The sequence below is a fragment of the Capra hircus genome, chromosome 2 (genome assembly GCF_001704415.2).
Source record: "Capra hircus breed San Clemente chromosome 2, ASM170441v1, whole genome shotgun sequence".
NCBI lineage: Eukaryota > Metazoa > Chordata > Mammalia > Artiodactyla > Bovidae > Capra > Capra hircus.
The window spans coordinates 99,171,591-99,196,143 of NC_030809.1; the positions used below are offsets into that span (position 1 = coordinate 99,171,591).

At 36.5% G+C, this 24,553-nt stretch overlaps 1 protein-coding gene across 15 annotated transcripts in view; it reads right to left on the reverse strand.

Moving 5' to 3' along the window:
• BAZ2B (bromodomain adjacent to zinc finger domain 2B) overlaps nucleotides 1-24,553 on the reverse strand; it is a 329,956-nt gene that overhangs the window by 36,729 nt on the left and 268,674 nt on the right. For all 15 annotated transcript variants that reach the window (XM_005676091.3, XM_018063517.1, XM_005676089.3 and 12 more), the window contains 5 exons: nucleotides 12,474-12,614; nucleotides 8,591-8,845; nucleotides 7,419-7,633; nucleotides 6,489-6,563; nucleotides 5,468-5,711 (listed from right to left, as the gene is read on the reverse strand). In XM_005676091.3, the coding sequence (XP_005676148.2) occupies nucleotides 5,468-5,711; nucleotides 6,489-6,563; nucleotides 7,419-7,633; nucleotides 8,591-8,845; nucleotides 12,474-12,614 (930 nt within the window). The remainder of the gene's footprint in view (nucleotides 1-5,467; nucleotides 5,712-6,488; nucleotides 6,564-7,418; nucleotides 7,634-8,590; nucleotides 8,846-12,473; nucleotides 12,615-24,553) is intronic.

The window sequence follows — 24,553 nt, forward strand, 5'->3', positions numbered from 1 at the left end:
AAAGGAAAACTTTTTTTTTTTTCGGTTTTTTTATTTTTTAAATTTTAAAATCTTTAATTCTTACATGCGTTCCCAAACATGAACCCCCCTCCCACTTCCCTCCCCATAACATGTCTCTGGGTCATCCCCATGCACCAGCCCCAAGCATGCTGTATCCTGCGTCAGACATAGACTGGCGATTCACTTCTTACATGATAGTATACGTGTTAGAATGCCATTCTCCCAAATCATCCCAACCTCTCCCTCTCCCTCTGAGTCCAAAAGTCCGTTATACACATCTGTGTCTTTTTTCCTGTCTTGCATACAGGGTCGTCATTGCCATCTTCCTAAATTCCATATATATGTGTTAGTATACTGTATTGGTGTTTTTCTTTCTGGCTTACTTCACTCTGTATAATCGGCTCCAGTTTCATCCATCTCATCAGAACTGATTCAAATGAATTCTTTTTAACGGCTGAGTAATACTCCATTGTGTATATGTACCACAGCTTTCTTATCCATTCATCTGCTGATGGACATCTAGGTTGTTTCCATGTCCTGGCTATTATAAACAGTGCTGCGATGAACATTGGGGTACATGTGTCTCTTTCAATTCTGGTTTCCTCGGTGTGTATGCCCAGCAGTGGGATTGCTGGGTCATATGGCAGTTCTATTTGTAATTTTTTAAGGAATCTCCACAGTGTTCTCCATAGTGGCTGTACTAGTTTGCATTCCCACCAATAGTGTAGGAGGGAAAACTTCAGTAGTTTTACCATTAGCTATCTATGCTTTACCCAAATTTATGAGACCCAAATTCCAAAGGCATTTAGGCATATTATTTATGGTAATAATAATAACATCATTTCTATTTATAAGAGAATAGGCCTACTGATCCTTAAATCTTGACTCTTTTATTAAATAGATACTTAATAGTTGTATGACTATGTAGTGATCTTTTGGCCAGCAGGATAAATGTTTGACAATTTGCTTATATAGAAAACAATTCAATCAACAAATACTTGAAATAAGACATCAAAGTAACTATGTATTAGATTAACTAACTACCATTTCTAAGACTTTTCTTACCAAAAACAGAAGTAAAATATCTACTAAAGTTTTATTTAAAGGCGTTTTGGTTAATAGTCCTCATAATTTTAAGAGATATGAAGAATCTGAAAAGCCAGTGAGAAAGGCAATAACAACAAAATTAAGAATACAGAATCTATGCCTGCCATGCTTTCCCAATCAAAAGAGAAGGCTGTTATATGTCCCTATATGTCAAAGTTTAATTGTCCACATAACCTCCTACACACCACCTTGTGAGGTTAAAGTTCACAAAGATCTCAACAAAAACCTAAGGATTAGGGAGAGTTGATATGTTGAAGGAATAAAAAGTGAAGGAGGGAATCACCCTTAAGACAAAGGGCTGTGACTTAAAGGGCAGTATCTTCTACTTCAGTGGTCCCCAACCTTTTTGGCACCAGGGACCGGCTACGTGTAAGACAATTTTCCACAGACTTGGAGGGGGGATGATTTTGGGATGATTCAAGCTTATTACATTTATTGGGTACTTTATTTCTATTATTATTAAATCAGCTCCACCTCAGATCATCAGGCATTAGATCCCAGACCCCTGTTCTAACTGAAAGGGATCACATGGGTCTCACTGGAAAGGCTCCTGCAATTAGTCCTTTATGTAGTATAACAACTGACACCACCTATACTTAATCAAGAAGCCAAACCTATTTTTGGAGGAAAATCAATCAATCAGGTTCTTTAAAAAGTTAACCTTTAATTTTACTAGGAAATTGGTAAGTGGCTACAAATTCTTCATTATAAAGAAAAACTCTCAAATCATGTAAAAGAAATGTTTCTTTGATCTCTTAGATCCTAAAATATTCCTTATTTTCAAACACTTTTAAGCTGTTTTCTCACATTAATAACAAGATACACATTTGCCAGGATTTTGATCAATCTAATTAACTCTATAATTCAACATTCATAAAAATAAAATACTACTTTAAAATGACACATCCAGTCTTAAAATGTCAATAATGATTTTTAAATCATTAATACTGATTTTTAAGTTGTTTTATCTCCCTTAAAGAAAACAATTTAGAGTTTGTTAATTCTCCATGTGAAAAATGCCAAGTAAAACACAATTTCTGTAAATAAATTCTAGTTTAATGAGGTGACTACCCACTAGAATACACTGATATGCGAACACAAAGTTGTCACATTTATGAGAGCTGATACTTAAAAAAAATTAGAGAAGTGCTGAAAAGGTATGCTAATTCTGTTTTTTAAAAAGGTGATTAATATTGATCAAAAAAGTTTAATTTCTGCTAAACAGCTCCACTTGCCAAAGGAAGCAGACTGGTTATAAATAGTATCTTTGGGTAATTACAGTTCTGATACCCAAGTTATATACCCTTTTGTCACAGCATGAGAGTATTTGATCAAGTGATTTCAGAAGTACAACATTATGAAGTAATTCCTGCAAGGAATCTCACAGTAGTCTCCTTTTCAGCCACAAAGCTAACCCTTGGCTAGCATCTGGGAACCTGAATTTTGGAGGGTTCCCCAACCCAGAGTGACAAGAATAGCTTGCTGGACCTAAACTGCACTAACAATGTGGTTTATACCAAACACCTACTTTTTTTGGAGTGGGGGAGGCTGGAGTTTTGGCACCTTCTATGCAGAGGGTGCCTATGTGGCCATCCCTGTATAAAACTCTGGGCACAGTCTGTACTGAACTTTCTTAGAACACAACATTTCAGTTGCAACACAATTTAAATGTCACAATACACTGCTAGGAAAATTAAGTCCATCCTTTGTGACTCTACTGGGAAAAGACTCTTGAAAGCTGGGACTGATTTCCTCTGGACATTGACCCATATGCCATTTCTCTTTAATGCTTTTGCTTTGGTTTTCCTTTTGCTGCAATAACTTGTAGCCATAGCATGACCAGAAGCTGAGTTCTGTGAGTCATCCTAGTGAGTCACTGACTTTGGAGGCGGTCTTGGTCTTGGCAACCCCTGACCCACTACAGAAATTTTCTACCTTTGTTCATTCTTCAACAAGAAGTCCTGAAGGCTCTTCTTAAACACTGACATTCCCTGAGGTTCCAATCTCAGTTTACTACTCCCACTAATAAACCAATTCTCCTGTGCAAACTAATCCAACTCATTATTTAAACTATTGTCTCTGTACTAATATCCTCCAGGTCTACATTTTCAAGACTGAACTCTTCTCCAGGCTTTGGGTTTTTAAACCCAGCTGACTGCTAAACTGCTCAGGCACGTTAAATTCAACATGTTCAAAATAAAACCTAGTATCATTTCCTAACTTCAGATATTTGTTCTATATTCCCCTACTACTCTGCTCCTTCTTGATTCTTCTTCTTTTTTCTTTTAATGGCCAATGCAATCTTTTGTTTTGTTTTTCTTAAAGCATTATTATTTATTTATTTTTGGCTGCACTGGGTCTTCATTGTTTTGTGTGGGCTTCCTCTAGTTGCGGGGAGGGGGGGTTACTTTTCATTGTGGTGCACAGGCTTCTCATCGTAGTGGTTTCTCTTGTTGCACAGTACAAGGTCTAGGCACATGGGCTTCAGGAATTGCAGCACGTGGGCTCAGCAGTTGTGGCACATGCTCTGCAACATGTGGAATCTTCCTGGACCAGGGATGGAACCCGTGTCCCCTGCATTTGCACATGGATTCTCATCCACTGTGCCACTAGGGAAGACCCCCCTGAATTCTTTAGATCAGATAGTGGCAACAAAAGCAGGTATTCCCCTACCAGAAAACTGGAATCAATCCTATCTCTCCCTCCATCAACCTACAACATCCATCTTCAAAGACTGTTCATTTTTCCTCCTCAATATTTATTGAGTCTTTTCCTTCCATTGGTCTATTTTCAGACCCATCACAATTCACCTAAACCAGAGCAGTCTCTCCTGACTGATCTTCCCACTTCTGATCTTGCTCTAGCCAAATCTATTTCTATATTGTACAGAGCTGACATAGTGAGGCACTGAAAAATCAAGTCTGACCAGGTCCTTTCATCACTTATAACCCTTCAATGGCTTCCTATTACCATAAAACTATAAAATCCTAGTTCACAGCTGTTGTGTATGAGGCTATCTAGTATTACTGAAGCACTTACAGGGCCTGTAAAGCACATTATGGTTTCCAGGCTTCTGAGTCCTTACTCATGCTATTCTCTCTGCTTGGAAGATTTTTCCATGGATTCCTGGATTCTCTCTAGGTTAACATTTAGCCCAGCTTGTAGCCTCAGCTAATGAGTTCAGAAAGCCTTTGTGATAATTTATTCCTCAGAAAGATTCAATGTCCTTCTTTGTATCTGCCTGCTGCTGCTGCTAAGTCACTTCAGTCGTGTCTGACTCTGTGCGACCCCAGAGACGGCAGCCCACCAGGCTCCCCTGTCCCTGGGATTCTCCAGGCAAGAACACTGGAGTGGGTTGCCATTTCCTTCTCCAATGCATGAAAGCAAAAAGTGAAAGGGAAGTCGCTCAGTCATGTCCGACTCTTCGTGACCCCATAGACTGCAGCCCACCAGGCTCCTCCATCCGTGGGATTTTCCAGGCAAGAGTAATGCAGTGGGGTGCTGTCACCTTCTTCCACCTAATACATTGTAAATACTGCTAGCAAAGCAGTTAACATTTAACACATTATTCTTTCCTATTGTAAGTCTTTCTCTGTGAAACTGTAAATTGAAAGGAGTTTCAGTGCTTTGTTCATCTTTGACTATGGTCTACACAGAGAAAAGAATCTTAAAAAAAAAATAAGTAGAGTCGATGCAGAAAACAAATGTATGGTTACTAGGGGATAAGGGGAAGAAGGAGAGAGAAAGTGGGAGACTGGGACTGACGTATACACACTACAATGTGTAAAACAGATGACTAATAAGAACCTGCTGAATAGCATAGGGAACTCTACTCAATACTCTGTAATGGCCTATATAGCAAAAGAATCGTAAAGATGTGTGAATATATGTATATGTATAACTGATTCAACTATACTGCAATAAAAGTAAAAGTTAAAAAAAGTGTCTAGAGCCATGTACTCAATAAACTAGGATGTGAGAAATATCAGTTTCACTACACCTGACAACATTTTGAAGGCATTAAGTATTGTACAAAATAAACATAAGATAGCACATTAACAGAATTTAAAAAATACCTAAAATTAAGAATATGAATAGTTCTTTGGAGAACTCTCAAGTTATTATACAAATAGAAAAATTTAACTTCTTTTATTCAACATAAGTACCTTCTATGTGCAGAGGTTCTATTTAATATTTACCTAAGCATCACAAAAAACCTTGAGGTGAATATTATATTTAATTTTCAGATGAATAAACTGTTGAGTGTCACAATGGAATTCAAACCCAAATCCATTTGACTTCAAATTCTATATTATTTTCAATATTTCATACAGTATTAGTCAAGTCTAAATTTGATTACCTCATCTTCACAGATCTCAGTCTTCTTTCCTTTTTTGTCTTCTTTATCTTCTTCATCTTCATCATCTTCATCAGCTTGGTCATCACTATCATCATCATCATCATCATCATAGTCACTGTCTCCTCCCTTCCTTCTCCTTTTGCGTCCTGGAGTGGGTGTGCCCAATGGATGCTGCTCTTCTCCAAGATCAATGCCACCTGAAGTGTCTCTTTTGCCTGTTTTCTTAGCATGAATGATTCTGAGCCTTTAAATATGAAAAAAATGATGATATGGAAGAAAAGGCTTCCCTCTGTACTTTTTAGATATCATACTATGAGTTTTAAGCATGTGGTATTTGTCTCAAAGTAACCAATATATCAATGACAATAAAAATTAGAAGAAATATGTTCACAGAAATTATAAAATATGTTAACTTTTAAGAATTATACTGTCTATCTCTTTGGAATTAGAACACATTTTTTAAAAAACACAGAAAACTGAGATTAACTCAGGAATAGCCAAGTGATAGTTCTTGATCCTATACTATCTGACTGAGTAAATTTCAATTCAAGTCAATGCAAAGAAACCATCCTCTTAACATAGAAGCTGAATAATTTCAGCATTATATTTCCTGGCAGGAAGCTAAATGAGTTTTAATGCTGAATATATTTGGATATGTTAGACTCTGTAAAAGCAAACTGTAATTAGAAAGCAATTAAGGAAAAATATGGTAGAATCCAAACAGATTCTATTTATGACAAACAACAATCTTTGAATATATGATTGCTTGACTTCTTTGAAAGAAAGATAAATTGACTTTTAACTTTGAAGCATGTGAGTTCAATGAATCTCATTATAGCTTTTGTCCACTGAAAACTCTGCCTGAGTTTTATTAATTTTATATCTCAGCTTAATTAAACTTTGCCTTTTCTAATTTTTAGACAAAATAAAGTTTAAATTCCATCTTTTCACTTAGTATGCTTTATTCAGAAATTTGTGAAGAAGAAAAACAGTGTATTAGTTTTAATAAAATAGGACTTACTTGCGGAGTTTACCTTCTACCACCCATTTATCTCTCCTTAAGTTTGACATATAATCAATGTTCTTGTCGATTTCACTGCCAATGCAAAAGTTTATTAGAAGACATAAATTAATACATAATGCAATACATTAATTTGGTAAATAAAATGATGCAGATTTTTGCTAAGTACAAATGATGATTGCCAATGAATAGCAAAAACAAATGAAAAATTATACTAATACATAGCTAAGAGATGTACAGAAAACTTAAAATGTCCAGCAATGGTAGGAACACATGGCTCTGAAATATTTGGATTGATTCTTTCCCTAGAAAGGTAAAGGAATAAAAGTAACATAATTAAAATCTGTAAAATAATGAATAGCAAGAACAAGATGAATGAGGAATTTGTTCAGCAAATCTTCCAATATTATACTGGAGAACTTACTTTGACTCTTAAATGAGATTAAGTACTTTTTTTAAAAAGTGCAAACTTACATGCAATAAATAAATAATATTAAGATTGTATCAGCACGTGATAAAAAGTAGATGGATAATTCTACAAATGGCTTCTAGGAAAAAATGAGGTAGTCATCTGCTACCAAAGATAAAAGAAAAATTCTGAGTTCTTACAACAGTACTGGATTCTAGAGTCATAGCAACAAAAAACTGTCCACATTTCAGTATACAAATAAATAACAAAATTACCAAATAAACAAGAAGTGTCACAAGGCCTATACACAGTATGATTCAAAATTTCTTTTTAACAGGCTGAAAAGAAATACATTAAAATACCATTTGTCATCTCTGAATGGTGAGATTAGTGTAATTTTAATTTTTTTCTTTCTGGTAGTCTGTTACTTTCAAATTTTCTATAAGCAATTTGTATTACTTTGTGACTAGACAAATTTAAAACAGAAAATAATCAGCAGAAAAGTCCAGACATGTGCTTACCTCACCACACTCTTGCTGCATGCCAGTTCATTGATCAGGAAAGCCAGAACTGAGGCTTTCTGTGCTGGAGTGTGAGCCTGAAAAGCTTTAGTCTTCAGGCTTTCAGTAAGTTCAGTCTGTCCACAGTGTGCTTCCATAAAAATCTGCAAAATCTCTGAAACATTGTCTCGATTCACACCAACATTCAGCAAATGTTCTCCAAGAGCTGTTTTGGCCTATAAAAGTTTGGCATTTTTATCAGTATAAGGACTGATATTGACTCATAAAATATAAACAGTAAGACTTTTAAATATTGGTATTACATGATTTAGATATTACTGACAAAGGCTTTATTCACATTTTTGATGAAATGGAGATTAAAAACAGTCAGCGGATGATCGGACAAGCTTTCAAGTACTTGTAATTTTTCCATTCCTTCTTCAAACTTGGCTAAAAGTTAGGTGTGGAGAAGAGTATGTAAATTTGTGGTTAAAAAATCATACCTTCTTTGACTATAGAAACTATCTGAAGGTTTTACAGGATATATCTTTCACTAGTGGTGGGGGAGGGGTTGAAGAGTATTATTATTGTGTTTTCTGGTTCTAGTGTCGTGGATTTTATCGCCTGGTATGCTGAATGAATAGGGAGATGGAGGAAAAAGTAACAGGTTTATCTGGAAACTTCTCTCTCTACAATATTATCTAGAGTAAAACTGACTGAAATGTGTACCTTAATTGGAATTAAGATAAATTTGAACTTATTGAGTATCCACGTAGCAATATAGAGTCTTAACATGCTGTTCTACAGGGGCCTTGATTAGCCTCAGTTATTCACAGTTTCAAAGAGAACACAGTATACTTTCAGAGGACACAAATAAGTTCTAACTTCTTTACAAATTTAGAATTTTCTGTTTTGCTAAATATTACTTGGGAATTTCTTAAATAAGTTTGGTTTTTGCCAAAAGCTAAAGAAAAATAAAAGTAATTTGATAATGATTTACATTCCTTAGGCTTTATGAACCAGGTTTTTCTAAGTTTGTACCAACTGTAACTGAAGCAAATCTACCTTTAACTTTGTGAGAAGCTATGTAGAAAAAATTGAGTAAGTCTATACAATCTTCTGCTAACATGCTAAAGCCAGCTATTAATGCACTGATAGTACAAATTAAAAAGATATATTTTGTTTTTTTTTACCTTGTATCCTGTAATTAGACCTGGATCACATACAGCAGCTGAGAGGAGCCTCACAAGCAAGTCTTGTACTTCACCCATGCTGTCCCCTATATTTAGCAATCCCTCTTGAAGAACACTCAGGTTTGGAACATCAATATTCACATCAAAGCCCAAAACTTTACCAAAGTTTCGTAAGAACTGCACCACCATGAGACAGTCTGAAAATGTACTTCCAGAGAGAACAAGTCCTGGAATACGAGGCAACTCTGGCAAAGGCTGAAAATAAAAGAAAAGAAAGAAAAAATAATTTTAAAAGCCATGATTTTATACCTTCTGAAGTAAGGTAAGTTGTTATTTTTCTCTTGCCTTGTACCAATGGTTTTTCCCTCTAGATTGTAAATTCCATGAGGGCATTTCTATTACTCCCTGGTGAAAGTGAAAGTCACTTAGTCGTGTCCGACTCTTTGCTACCTGTGGACTATACAGTCCACGGAATTCTCCAGGTCAGAATGCTGGAGTGGGTAGCCTTTCCCTTCTCCAGGGGATCTTCCCAACTCAGGGACTGAATCCAGGTCTCCCGCACTGCAGGTAGATTCTTTACATAATCATAAAATCCTGAACACGAGTAACCATTAATAAATTTTGGTTGAAATCAACATGACCTTAGATTCTACAAAAGAGAACACTCATTTTAACTTACATATTGACAAAACACAGGTTACATAACTGGAGGAAAAATTAGATAACATAAGAAATAAGTATCTCACGATTACTTTACCATGGACCAACTTAGCAGGGGACATGCAACACTTTCTTCTAATGGTGTAGACTGACTTATAACTCACACTTATGGGGAACTCAGAAACTAACCGTGTACACATCTGTGGCTTGTATGGTTGGAGAGAGAGATACCATCTTTGGCTAATGAATGTAGATAAATTACTGGGTCCACGTGACAAGAACCTACGACCCTGTCAAGAAGCCAGTCAGAGTGCAACTGTCAGTCTTGAGGTTTCCTGTATATAGTGAAACACTGATTCACTATCAAAATGAGAGAGCTGTTTCTTCTTCTATTTCTGAAATATGCTCACATATTAACATTTTAATGACTAAATTATATTTTCAGCTTTCATGGACATTTTAAAAATTAAATAAGTAAGTAATCTAAAAACATTTTCATCCATGAATATGATTCAATAAATATACTTTCAGTTATGATTGGGAAAAATGTGGCTTATAAACATTTCTATTTATCTGAATTGGATCCTGAACACAAAAATGTGTCCTCTACTCTGCACCTGGTGTAATAATGAACTAAAGACTTCTTCCACTAATAGTGTGTGGAAACACAAACTATGGATAACTGCTGACATAACACAAATCTTTTGTTACATATGAAAACCATTTAATTCTGTCTTCTTTTTTCCTGAATCACATCAGACATACATAGTTCCACATGATTCTAAAAATTTATAAAGCAAAAGCAACAAAAGTAAGTCTTAAAGTGCAAAGTGAGTTGAAAGTGCAAGTCTTAAAGTGCAAAGTGAATTGAAAGTGCAAGTAAATTGAAAGTCACGTCCGACTCTTTGCAACCCCATGGGACTATACAGTCCATCGAATTCTCCAGGCCAGGATACTGGAGTGGGTAGCCTTTCCTTCTCCAGGGGATCTTCACAACCCAGGGATCGAACCCAGGTCTCCTGCAATGCAGGTGGATTCTTTACCAGCTGAGCCACAAGGAAAGCTAAAGAATACTGGAATGGGTAGCCTATCCTTTCTCCAGCAGATCTTCCCGACCCAGGAATCAAACTGGGGTGTCCTGCATTGCAGGCAGATTCTTTACTAACTGAGCTATCAGGGAAGCCCAAGTCTTAAAATGGACTTACAAATATTTTATACAGTGCATATGGACTTAAATGAAAATTAAAAGTTATTTATGATCATTTAGGACGACTAAAGCGACTTAGCAGCAGCAGCAGGATTTAAAAAGATCATTAAGGATTAGCAAGAAAATAGTTTGTTAGGATTCAAAAAAATTGCTCAGTATGAGATTAAAACATGTTAACTAACCACTATACCTATTCTGTGCTTAGGAAATTTTAAACATCCAGTTGACTAAAACTAGATTATATACAGGCTTCCCTGGTGACTCAGACTGTAAAGAATCTCCCTGCAATGCAGGAGACCCAGATTCAATCCGTGGGTCAGGAAGATCCCCTTAAGGAGGGCATGGCAACTCACTCCAGTATTCTTCTCTGGAGAATCCCATGGACAGAGGAGCCTGGCGGGCTATAGTGTCTAGGGTTGCAAAGAGTCTGAAGCGACTTATGAACATGTGCATAATTTCATCTTTATTTAAAAGCATTTATGCTAGGTAAGAAAATAGAATATTAATAAATTTAATTTTCCATTTGGGTACTAGAAGTTTGGGCTTCCCTGTTGCCTCAGCAGTAAATAATCTGCCTGCCAATGCAGAAAACATGGGTTTGATACCTGGGTCAGAAAGATCCTCTGCAGAAGGAAATGGCAACCCATTCTAGTATTCTTGCCTAGGAAATACCATGAACAGAGGGACCTGGCTGGCTACAGTCCATGGGGTCACAAAAGAGTCGGACATAGCAACTAAACAGCAACACTAGAACTCTGCTTTAAGCACTTTGTAAAAGAGCTTGCAAAAATAAGAGATAATCATTATCTGTATGGCATATGGCATATGAGTAAATATAGATACTACTGACCAAGTATAACTATTGCATCATTGAGACACTATTTAGACATGATATGCATTGACACAATTTTCCAGGAATACTATCTTAACTATAGCCAAACATAATTGACTTCTACTCATTAGTATGTGAAATTATACCAGCTGTTACTACGCTTCTGCTCTTTCCAAGTTGCTACTTTTATGTATTTTAGCAATATTACAAATCTGTGAAGCATGATGGAAGAGAAAATACGCCTGAGGTACTTTGACAGGACACACTTCTTGGCTTTCAGGGTCATAAAGAGTATGGGCTCTGGAGTTTAACAAAATGAAGCCTGAATCCAAGTTGCTACTTATAAGTTGTATAATCTCAGGAGAGTTCCTTAACCTCTCTGTGTTTCAAGTTTTCCCATCTGTAAATGGGCAAAAATACCAGTTCCACAGGATTGCGGTGAGGACCAAATGAGAAAATTCATTTCAAGCACTTAGCACTGTGCCTGGCATGAACTAAACATACTCAATAGTTAGCCACCACCACTAAAGCACTGAAAGAGGTTTTACTGCAAATCCTAATTTATTTAAATATCTATGGAAGCCGGAGGGAAGAGAGAGATTTTTCTGTTCCTAAATGCCTCAAAAAGACCAAATGAAACATAGAAATCCTATTTCTATAATTCATTTTTATAGATTTCTGTAGCATATTACTTACATTAAAAAGGTTTGTGGTGCTCCATTTATATATTAAGAACTGCCATTATCAGCACAGAGCTCTAGAGAGGTTTACCTGTAGCCATCCAGGAGAGACAGATGACCTAGACCTGGAAATTCACTGCTCTAGCACCCCAGTACTAGAGTACTCTTGCCTGGAAAATCCCATGGACGGAGGAGCCTGGTGCGCTGCAGTCCATGGGGTCGCTAAGAGTCAGACATGACTGAGCTACTTCCCTTTCACTTTTCACTTTCAGGCACTGGAGAAGGAAATGGCAACCCACTCCAGTGTTCTTGCCTGGAGAATCCCAGGGAGCCTGGTGGGCTGCCGTCTCTGGGGTCACACAGAGTCGGACACGACTGAAGCGACTTAGCAGCAGCAGCAGCTAAAAACACAATGCTTTCATAATAGCAGCTCTGGCAAAGGGATCAGATGAAAACACAGAAAAATTCAAATTTATTAATGAAATGGTTTACATGATAAATTACCTTTTGGTCTGCTAAGCACATGTCTTCATTAGGCTTCTTTAGTTCCTTTGCCATTTCTAATTCTAATCTTCGTTGCTCTAGTTTACGTTCTTTATTTAATCTTTTCTCATCACGTTTTTCTTGCTTCAATCGTTCTTTTTCCTTAAAAAGAAAACCATGTCCACATATTCTCTTTAATCACTGTGTATGTTTAAAAAACCTCCAGTTAAAATTTAAAAGGTAATCAAAGTGTTATTTCCATGAACAAAATTTCTCGTGAAATGATTAGGAATAGACTTGAAATTACAAAGAAACATTGACATTTTGCTTTTCCATATTTCCACCCTTTGAGTTTGAAAATAACCTTATGATTGTATGTATATATATATGTGTATATATATATACATACTAATACAAAATTTCAGTATTAGTTTTAACCCTGATTATTTCATTATTCAAAATTTATTCAATCTTTTTCCAGATTATGAGAATAAAATATTAATACAAGCAGGTATATAGAATGAACATGGGCAAGTAAATATTTATTTTAAAAAGTTAACTAGTATTAGCGAAAATTTTTGTATAGCTCCAGGAAATAAGATTTACAGCCTTAAAATAGAGACACATTTTTGAATTTGCATAAAAAAGTAATTCAAAAGTGCATTAGCTAGTCCGAACATGTGCATCTATGATGAAATAAAAATATTATTTACCACTCTAAACAACACTTAAAAGAATATCAAATAGGTTCTGAATGCAATTCCAAAAGCATTAAAAAAATTTTGGGTAATGGCAACAATATGGAAATAATCTTGTTTCCCTTCTTGTAGAGGATGACAATCTTTTGAAAGAAGTAATTCTCCATAATACTGGTGTCATTATTTTATTGTCATATCTCAAATACAATTATCTTTTTAAATTGAAGTATAACTGACTTACAATACAATGTTAGTTTTAGGTGTACAATACAGTGACCTAATATTTTTACACATTATGAAATAATCACCATAAACAAATCTGGTTACTGTGTCTCCAAAGTTATTACATTATTGACTGCTCCTTATGCTGTACATTATATCCCCATGACTTATTTTATAACTGGACTTATTTCAACCATTTCCCACAACCTCCCCTCCCCTCTTTGAAATGCTAGCCTGTTTTCTGTATCTATGAGTTTGTTTCTGTTTTATGTTTGCTCGTTTTGCTTTTTAGGTTCTACATACAAGTGAAATCATATGGTGTTTGTCTTTGCAGACTTATTTCACTTAACACAATACACTCTAGGTCCACCCACACTGTAACAAATGGTAATGCTTCATTCCCTTTATGGCCGAATAATATTCCATTCCCATATATACCACATATTTTTCACCCATTCATTTACTGATGAACTCTTGTGCTGCTGCCATGTCTTGGCTATCATAAATAATTCTGTAGTGAGCACGGGGGTGCATGTATCTTTCTGAATTCATGTTTTCATTTTCTTTGGATAAATACCCAGAAGTGGATTTGCTGAATCATATGGTAGTTTTCTTTTTAATTTTTTGAGAAACCTCCATATTGTTATCTACAGTGGCTGCATGAGTTTATATTCCCACCAAAAGTGCACAAGGATTTCCTTTTCTCCACAACCTTGCCAAGAGCCATTACTGATCTTTTTGATAAATTGCATTTTGACAGGCGTAAGGCTGTATCTTATTGTCCTCAGCCCAATCAATATTCTTACTTATTAGAGGAGAATAGTAATAATGACTATTCTAACTTGTTATGCATCTTTCAGTTTTATTTTTACCAAAATAAAGTCTACTTACTTTTGAATCTGGACTCTCTTCTTTTCCAAACTTATCTCCTACTTTTATATTCTATGTAAATTTAGTCAAACTACTTGCTATTCCTGATAAACATATATTATTTCCTCACCTCCTTATATTTGTGACTCCAACCAGAGAGGTCATTGATCTCATCTTGCATGTCAAATTCCAATTAAGAAAACACCACCTTCTTCCTATTACCAATTTCTCATACCTAATTATAGCTCTTACCTATAATTTTAACCTAGCATTATTGCTTCCTGTAGTATGCTAGCATTTTTGCCCATAACTTAACCATCTGCATTTCAATTACCACTGGTAAGACAGCACCCTGACTGCTGTAGCAGGGCATACCAAGGGGGAAACAGAGGAATGGAGAAGTATACTTCCAGCCAAGAGTTGAGAGAGCATGACTGGACTGTAGGTTGCATGGTGAATAGTTGCTGGGAACTGTGACACATGGAGGTCAGGTCATGAAGACTTTTTTTATAAGATATACTCAGATTACTGCTCATTTTTATACTACTTCTAACTTACTGGATTACTGATTCATGCAGACATTTGGGAAATAAATGATTAAAAAGCTTTAAAATATACACAATTAATGTGTAACAATCCCACAACACAATACAGATTTTCAAATCAAATTATCATCAGTAGAACAATTTTGTTTTCCAGAATTAGATTTCCAAGTTTTAAATGCATGAGATGTTGCTCTAAGTACTTTTCTGAAGAAGAGATGACAACTTTGTGGTCACTTACCAGAATAATGAATTATAATCACTAATAGGGAAAATATATTAAATGTCTCATAAATTTCAAAGTAGCTGCTGTAAATTTTTCTATTATGTAGGACTAACCCAGAATTCTTAATGATGTTTTAATAGTAATCATAAAAAATTGAGACTTCTCCACTATTCACTAAGAACTGTTGAAAATGGTTGTAATTTCTTTCCAAAAAGAAAGAAAGGAACTGTGTGACACTAATGCTCTTTTTACTACACCAACTTCACAGCAGTGGCAATCTGAGGGTATGAACACTCTTTAGCGATATGTAGACAATGAGTTAGAATAAAGGTATTCCTGAATATCATTTTTACCTAGTGATATGCAGTATTTTTCAAATTAAATAAGCAATGCATAATGTGGCATGTAAAAATGACATCTACATTTTAGGATAAAAATGGAGATTTGCAAGAAATCTTAGAAATTTACAGGACCTTCATTACTTAAAGACAAGCATCTACTCCCTCAATGGAATACTTTAAAGAAACATGGAATCTCTAAATTGAATTAATTTGTTTACCAATTTATTTAGTGACTTTTATTAGATTGTATAGGACTGACACAAATCCTGCAGTTCTGCTACAAAATGACTCTCAAGGAACCAAAGCTTCTAGGATCCCCTCAACGATCAACTAATATTTAAAATCCTGCCTCACAGAAATTCTGGTCTCACATCTTATGATTCTCAGTGTATTTCCCACACTCTAGGCTCACTGTGTGATAGACCTGTGTTGAAGAGATGTGTGACCAGTTTGAGGCATTGCTTGGATGACAATGATATCATCATGAGGAGGAGGAATAAGAAGGTGAAGAAGGAAGAGGAGAGGTGAAGGAGAAAGGGAAGAAGAGGAAGAGAAGCAACAAAGTCAAGAGAGGTATACGGTAGTGGTGGTGGTTCAGTCACTAAGTCGTGTCCGACTGTTGTGACCCCATGGACTGTAGCCTGCCAGGCTCCTCTGTCCATGGGATTCTACAGGCAAGAGTACTGGGGTGGGTTGCCATTTCCTTCTCCAGAGAGAGGTATATACACAAAGTTAAAATCCACTAACCCTCTCTTCTCACCTTTCTCCCCTTAGAACCCAGAGGTCTGTTTTACTTAATACATTGTACCTAGGTACTTGTCAGCTCCTCTGGCTGTGATGCATAGCCCTTCTTCCTTTACACACAACTAAAGCCCGTGTTTTTATTTTTCCCACAACTAGTTTAGGAGTTTTAATATTTCCCTTTTTTTGAGCTTCCACATAACTTACTATAGCATTCATTGCACTGAGTGACAACTATCTGCTTAAAGTTGATCTCTTCCTGTAGTGTGAGCTTCTAGAGGTCAGAAGAAGAAACTTATTCATCTCTTTATGGACCTACTGATTCTAAGCAGTATAATTTTCCAAAAACATTCAGGAGAATTTTTAATGATATTATTTTTCTTTGACACTCAAGCCTGTATCAGTTCAATTTTCCTTTCCCACTGGTCTAAATATTATTTTTATTTCCAACTATAATAGTTATCATATGTCTCTAATGACATATACAATGTGCTTGAGCATATAAAAATTATTTAAACATCGATTAACTTGCTGAATGAATAAATCTACAAATGCCACATTATTTAAATTTCAAGGCAATAACTTAATTGTCTACAAATGACTATGATATATAGCTCCTGATTCTATTTTAGATTGACTATAAATAATTACAAGCAAATTAGAGTATCTCCTTCCAATTTTCTCGACTTTCATTCTAAGCTATTCCTGTCCTTGCCCAGTTTTCTAGATGCGGAGATTTATGAAATAAATATAGATCCTTGGAATATGTCTAATTTAAAATAAAACATCTTATCATCTTAATTATAGTAAAGAAATTTTCTGTATTAAAATATTACTAATATCTTAGTTAAGAAGTCAGTTAAACTTCATCTCAAAATTGAAACACCTTTTGATGGCAAATACATTAAATTTAGATTATACTAAAGAGCCTAAGATACATAAGGTGACAATTTAAAAAGCAGTTTTTTACCCACATAAAAAGATTATTTTAGGGACTCTAAAAGCATAAATGAAAGTACTTCCAGAAATCCAAAGCAAAATAACAAAGGTATGAAATAAATATATTCTATTTTAAAATAACAGAAGTTTAAAAACTAAACAATGAGTGTGGTAGGAAGATCTGCTATTATAAAGTTTTACAACTTAGTAGATTGCAAAACAGGCCATTTTTAAAGGCCATGCTGCAAAGATGCCTATGTTTTTTGTATTTTACGATTCTACTGGGTCTCTTAGGTATTTGCTCTGGGCATAATTAGGAGAATACATTTCTTTTGACAGCAACTTGTATTTAAATTTCAAAGATATAAATATTATTTAAGAGACACAGACTTACCTCAGGGTACAAGAGGAATAAAAGTGTAAATAAGATTAATAACACAAGCCATTTATAGAAGACAGATATACTGGTGCTATTTTATATATTGAGTATGAGTAGAAAAATCAGGATAATTTTTAAGGGCCTATTTTTACCTTTAAAATATAAAAAATTTAAGTTTTAACAAATGAAAAATTATGAATCCATGATAAAAGAAATCCTTATATTTCAAATTATAATAAAATTATACCTTATTTGTATTATATATCATTGTATTTTACAGTTATAAAATGTTATTTAAAAAGAAAATTTCCAGTTATCACATTTTCATAAAATCCACCAAAGTATTATACAAAAAGTCTGCACTTTAGATTGTTATTGTTTAGTTGATAAGTCATGTCTGACTGCTCTGTGACCCCATCCATTGTAGCCCACCAGGCTCCTCTGTCCATGGGGTTTTCCAGGCAAGAATACTGGAGTGGGTTGCCATTTCCTTCTCCAGGGATCCAACTGACCAAGGGATCAACCCCATCTTTCCTGCATTACAGGTAGAGTCTTTCACCACTGAGCTACCAGGGAAGCCCTTATTTTAGATTAAGTATTAAATATTTTTAGAGTGAAAAGTGAAAGTGCAAGTGGCACCCAACTCTTTGTGACCCCAAGGATTGTATAGTCCATGGAATTCTCCAAGCCAGAATACTGGCGGGGGTAGCTTTTCTCTTACTCCAGGGGATCTCCCCAATCCAGGGATTGAACCCAGGTCCCCCACATTGTAGGCGGATTCTTTCCCAGCTGAGCTACAAGGGAAGCCCAAGAACACTGGAGTAGGTAGCCTATCTCTTCTCCAGCGGCTCTTCCAGACCCAGGAATAGAACCTGGGTCTCCTGCATTGCAGGCAGATTCTTTACCAAAGGAGCTATGAGGAAAGCCAGCTATTATTAAACAAATGTCTTCTAAATTAAAGTAAAAATTGCTAATAATTCTTGTCGGATAGAGATTTTAATACATCTAAATTACATTGAAAATAATTCTTTCCAAAATTGTGCATGTATCTTTTAAATGTGTATGATATATAAAATTTTTCTGAGTAGTTAAAATGAAATCTTTTTACATGTTTTTAAAGGTTAACTGAGGGGGGTGGTCCTAAGATGGCAGAGGAATAGGACAGGGAGACCACTTTCTCCCCCACAAATTCATTGAAAGATCATTTGAATGCTGAGCAAATACCACAAAACAACTTCTGGACACTGGTAGAGGACACCAGGCACCGAGAAAGGCAGCCCATTGTCTTCAAAAGGAGGTAGGACAACATATAAAAGATAAGAGAGACAAAAGAGTTAGGGATAGAGACCTGTCCTGGGGAGGGAGTCTTAAAAGAGAAGATTCCAAACACCAGAAGACCCTCTCACCAGCGGGTCTGTGGGAAGTTTTGGAATCTCAGAGGGCAACATAACTGGGAGGAAAAAATACATAAAACCCACAGATTACAAGTCTAACTACAGCTCCCAGTGGAGAAGTAGCCCAGATGCTTGCATCCACCACCAGCAAGGGGGGCTGAACAGGGAGGCACAGGATGCGTAGCTTAGGGTCAGGACCGGGCCTGAATGCCCTAGGACAATCTGAGGGAGCTAACGTGAGATAGCAACCCAAACCATGGGATAGCCAGAGGGGGGAGGAAGAAAACACACAGAGGAAAGACAGAGAGAGAGAGAGAGAGAACTTTCCCACTAAAAGCTCTAACCTAAGGCACTGCCCATCCGCTCACAGAACAAAGGATTCAGAGAATACCAGAGGAGAGATAGCCAGCTGTGGACCAGCCCACCCTCCCCCAGAGGTAGGCAGGGGCCAGCCAGAGCTGGAAAGAAAGGGGCAAACCCGGCCCCAGAGAGGGCATCCCCTACCAAACTGTGAGCAGGCTCTCAGTCGCTAACCAAGTCTTCTTGGTATCCTGAACGGTTGACATCCGTCAGGAGGGTCAGAGCCACAGACCAGCTCCCCAGAAGAGATACACAGTACACCTGAGATGCTGCTGCCCACCCAGGAAACCAAGCCGCTGGGACCGGGGAGGTGCTAAGATGCACCGCACCTGGGGAGTGTGTGCTCGTCAAGCACCTGGTCGCCTGAGCTGCTCGGACCTGGGAAGTGCACAAAACACTCACACAAAACACAGGCCTAACTGAGTCTGTACCCGAGAACCTGAACCTGAGCGGCATAGATATCGGAAGTGCACGCAACCCACGTCCCACCTTAGACAGTTACCCAGCAGAGCAACATGGAGCCTAAGCAGTGTAGACCGGGAAAGCACACACTCCATGAGCGGGGGCAAACCCAGTGTGACCCAGACACTGCGACCACTCCCCACACATGCCAGTGATATTTGTTTGCAGTGTTCCTCCCTCCCCTCAGCACAACAGAACAAGTGAGCCTAGATAAATGGCCACCTTTGCCCTCTGTGTCAGGGCAGAAGTTAGATACTGAAGAGACTTGCAAACAGAGAAGCCAAAATAAAGAAAGAAGAGGGAACCACTCTGCAAGTGACAGGTGCAACAGATTAAAACCTTGTAGTTAGCACTGGCTCAAACACAAAGAACAAACAATAAAAGCAGCAAGGGGAAAACAACAATTAACCCACAAGGTATCCATAAGGATAACAGCTGATCTTTCAATAGAACCTCTTCAAGCCAGAAGGGAACAGCAGGACATATGTAAAGTGATAAAAGAGAAAAACCTACAACCCAGATTACTGTACCCAGCAAGGATCTCATTCAAATATGAAGGAGAAATCAAAAGCTTTACAGACAAGCAAAGGCTCAGAGAATTCAGCACCACCAAACCAGCTCTCCAACAAATGCTAAAGGATCTTCTCTAGCCAGGAAACACAGAAAAGGTTTATAAACTCAAACCCAAAACAACAAAGTAAATGGCAACAGGATCATACTTATCAATAATTACCTTAAATGTAAATGGGTTGAATGCCCCAGCCAAAAGATAAAGACTGGCTGAATGGATACAAAAACAAGACCCATATGCTGTCTACAAGAGAGCCACCTCAAAGCTAGGGACACATTCAGACTGAGAGTGAAGGAGTGGAAAAAGATATTTCACAGAAAAGGAGACCATAAGAAAACAGGAGTAGCAATACTCAGATAAAATAGACTTTGAAATAAAGGCCATGAAAAGAGACAAAGAAGGACACTACATAATGATCAAAGGATTAATCCAAGAAGAAGATATAACAATTATAAATAATATGCACCCAACATAGGAGCACCACGATATGTAAGACAAATGCTAACAAGTATGAAAGGGGAAATTAACAATAACACAATAATAGTGGGAGACTTTAATACCCCACTCACACCTATGGATAGATCAACTAAACAGAAAATTAACAACACAAACTTTAAATGATAAAATGGAACAGTTAGACCTAATTTATATACATAGGACATTTCACCCTAAAACAATAAATTTCTCCTTTTTCTTAAGTGCACATGGAACCTTCTCCAGGATAGATCACATCCTGGGCCATAAATTTAGCCTTGGTAAATTCAAAAAAATTGAAATCATCTCAAGCATCTTTTCTGATGACAATGTGGTAAGATTAGATGTCAACTACAGGAAAAAAAACTATGAAAAATATGAACATATGGAGGCTAAACAACACACTTCTGAATAACCAACAAGTCATAGAAGAAATCAAAATATGCATAGAAATGAATGAAAATGAAAACACAACAACCCAAAACCTATGGGATTCAGTAAAAGCAGTGCTAAGGGGAAGGTTCATAGTAATACAAGCCTACCTCAAGAAACAGTAGAGAAATCAAATAAATAACCTAACTCTATACCTAAAGCAACTAGAAAAGGAATAAATGAAGAACCCCAGGGTTAGTAGAAGGAAAGAAATCACAAAAATTAGGGCAGAAATAAATGCAAAAGAAACAAAAGAGACCATAGCAAAAATCAACAAAGCTAAAAGCTGGTTCTTCAAGAAGATAAATAAAATAGACAAACCATCAGCCAGACTCATCAAGAAACAAAGGGAGAAGAGTCAAATCAACAAAATTAGAATTGAAAATGGATAAATCACAACAGACAACACAGAAATACAAAGGATCATAAGAGACTACTATCAGCAACTATATGCCAATAAAATGGGCAACTTGGAAGAAATGCACAAATTCTTAGAAAAGTATAACTTTCCAAAACTGAACCAAGAAGAAATAGAAAATCTTAACAGACCCATCACAAGCATGGAAATTGAAATCATAATCAGAAATCTTCCAACAAACAAAAGCCCAGGACCAGATGGCTTCACAGCTAAATTCTACCAAAAATTTAGAGAATGGCTAACACTTATCCTACTCAAACTCTTCCAGAAAATTTCAGAGGAAGGTAAACTTTGAAAATCATTCTATGAGGTCACCATTACCCTAACACCAAAACTGAACAAAGATGCCACACACACAAAAAAAACAACAACTACAGGCTAATATTACTGAAGAACATAGATGCAAACATCCTTATCAAAATTCTAGCAAACAGAATCCAACAACATATTAAAAAGATCATACATCTTGACCAAGTGGCTTTATCCCAGGGATGCAAGGATTCTTCAATATTTGCAAATCAATCAATGTGATACACCATATTAACAAATTAAAAGATAAAAACCATATGATTATCTCAATAGATGCAGAGAAAGCCTTTGACAAAATTCAACATCCATTTATGACAAAAAACCTTCCAGAAAGCAAGAATAGAAGGAACATACCTGAACATAATAAAAGCTATATATATGACAAACCCACAGCAAACATTATCCTCAATGGTGAAAAATTGAAAGCATTTCCCCTAAAGTCAGGAACAAGACAAGGGTGCCCACTCTCACAACTACTATTCAACATAGTTTTGGAAGTTTTGACCACAGCAATGAGAGCAGAAAAAGAGATAAAAGGAATCCAGACTGGAAAGGAAGAAGTAAAACTCTCACTGTTTGCAGATGACATGATCCTCTACACAGAAAACCCTAAAGACTCCACCAGAAAATTACTAGAGCTAATCAATGAATATAGTAAAGTTGAAGGATATAAAATCAACACACAGAAATCCCTTGCATTCCTATACACTGATAAAACAGAAAGAGAAATTAAGGTAACAATTCCATTCACCATTGCAACGAAAAGAATAAAATACTTAGGAATATATCTACCTAAAGAAACAAAAGACCTATATATAGAAAACTATAAAATACTAGTGAAAGAAATCAAAGAGGACACAAACAGATGGACAAATATACCATGTTCATGGATCGGAAGAATCAATATAGTGAAAATGAGTATACTACCCAAAGCAATCTATAGATTCAATACAATCCCTATCAACGGTATTTTTCAGAGAATTAGAACAAACAATTTCACAATTTGTTTGGAATTACAAAAAACCTCAAATAGCCAAAGCTATCTTGAGAAAGCAGAATGGAACTGGAGGAATCAACCTGCCTGACTTCAGGCTCTACTACAAAGCTTCAGTCATCAAGACAGTATGGTACTGGCACAAACACAGAAACACAAATCAATGGAACAAAACAGAAAGCCCAGAGATAAGTCCACGCACCTATGGACACCTTATCTTTGACAAAGGAGGTTAAGAATATACAATGGAGAAAAGACAATCTCTAACAAGTGGTGCTGGGAAAACTGGTCAACCACTTGTAAACGAATGAAACTGGAACACTTTCTAATACCATACACAAAAATAAACTAAAAATGGATTAAAGATCTAAATGTAAGACCAGAAACCAGAAAACTCCTAGAGGAAAACATAGCCAAAACACTCTCTCACATAAATCATGGCAGGACCCTCTATGACCTACCTCCCAGAGTAATGGAAATAAAAGCAAAAATAAACAAATGGGACCTAATTAAACTTAAAAGCTTTTGTGAAGGAAACTATAAGCAAGGTGAAAAGACAGCCTTCAGAATGGGAGAAAATAATAGCAAATGAAACGACTGACAAAGAATTAATGTCAAAAATATACAAGTAGCTCCTGCAGCTCAATTCCAGAAAAAGCGATCCAAAAAAAAAAAAAAAAAGGCCAAAGAACTAAACAGACATTTCTCCAAAGAAGACATAGAGATGGCTAACAAACATATGAAAAGATGCTCAACATCACTCATTCTCAGAGAAATGCAAATCAAAACCACAATGAGGTACCATCTCATGCCGGTCAGAATGGCTGCTATCAAAAAGTCTACAAACAATAAATGCTGGAGAGGGTGTAGAGAAAAAGGACCCCTCTTACACTGTTGGTGGGAATGCAAACTAGTACAACTACTATGGAGAACAGTGTGGGAGATTCCTTAAAAAGCTGGAAATAGAACTGCCATACGACCTAGCAATCCCACTGCTGGGCATACACACTGAGGAAACCAGAACTGAAAGAGACACATGTACCCCAATGTTCATCGCAGCACTGTTTATAATAGCCAGGACATGGAAGCAACCTAGATGTCCATCAGCAGATGAATGGATAAGAAAGCTGTGGTACATATACACAATGGAGTATTACTCAGCCATTAAAAATACATTTGAATCAGTTCTAATGAGGTGGATGAAACTGGAGCCTATTATACAGAGTGAAGTAAGCCAGAAAGAAAAACACCAATACAGTATACTAATGCATACATATGGAATTTAGAAAGATGGTAATGATGACACTATATGCAAGACAGCAAAAGAGACACAGATGTAAAGAACAGACTGTTGGACTACATGGGAGAAGGCGAGGGTGGGATGATATGTGAGAAAAGCATTGAAACATGTGTATTATCATATATGAAACAGATCACCATTCCAGGTTTGATGCATGAAGCAGGGTACTCAGGGCTGGTGCACTGGGATGACCCTGAGAGATGGGATGGAGAGGGAGGTGGGAGGGAGGGTCAGGATGGGGAACACATGTATACCATGGCACATTCATTTAAAGTAATTAGCCTCCAATAAAAAAAAAAATAAATCACAGACTTTTAGGCAAACTTAAGAAATGGGTACATTGAAAGAAACTTTGTTTTTTGACTTCTAGGTAATACTCCAAAGTAACCATGAGGTTGTTGTATTATGATCTCCTACAAGAAATGTTAT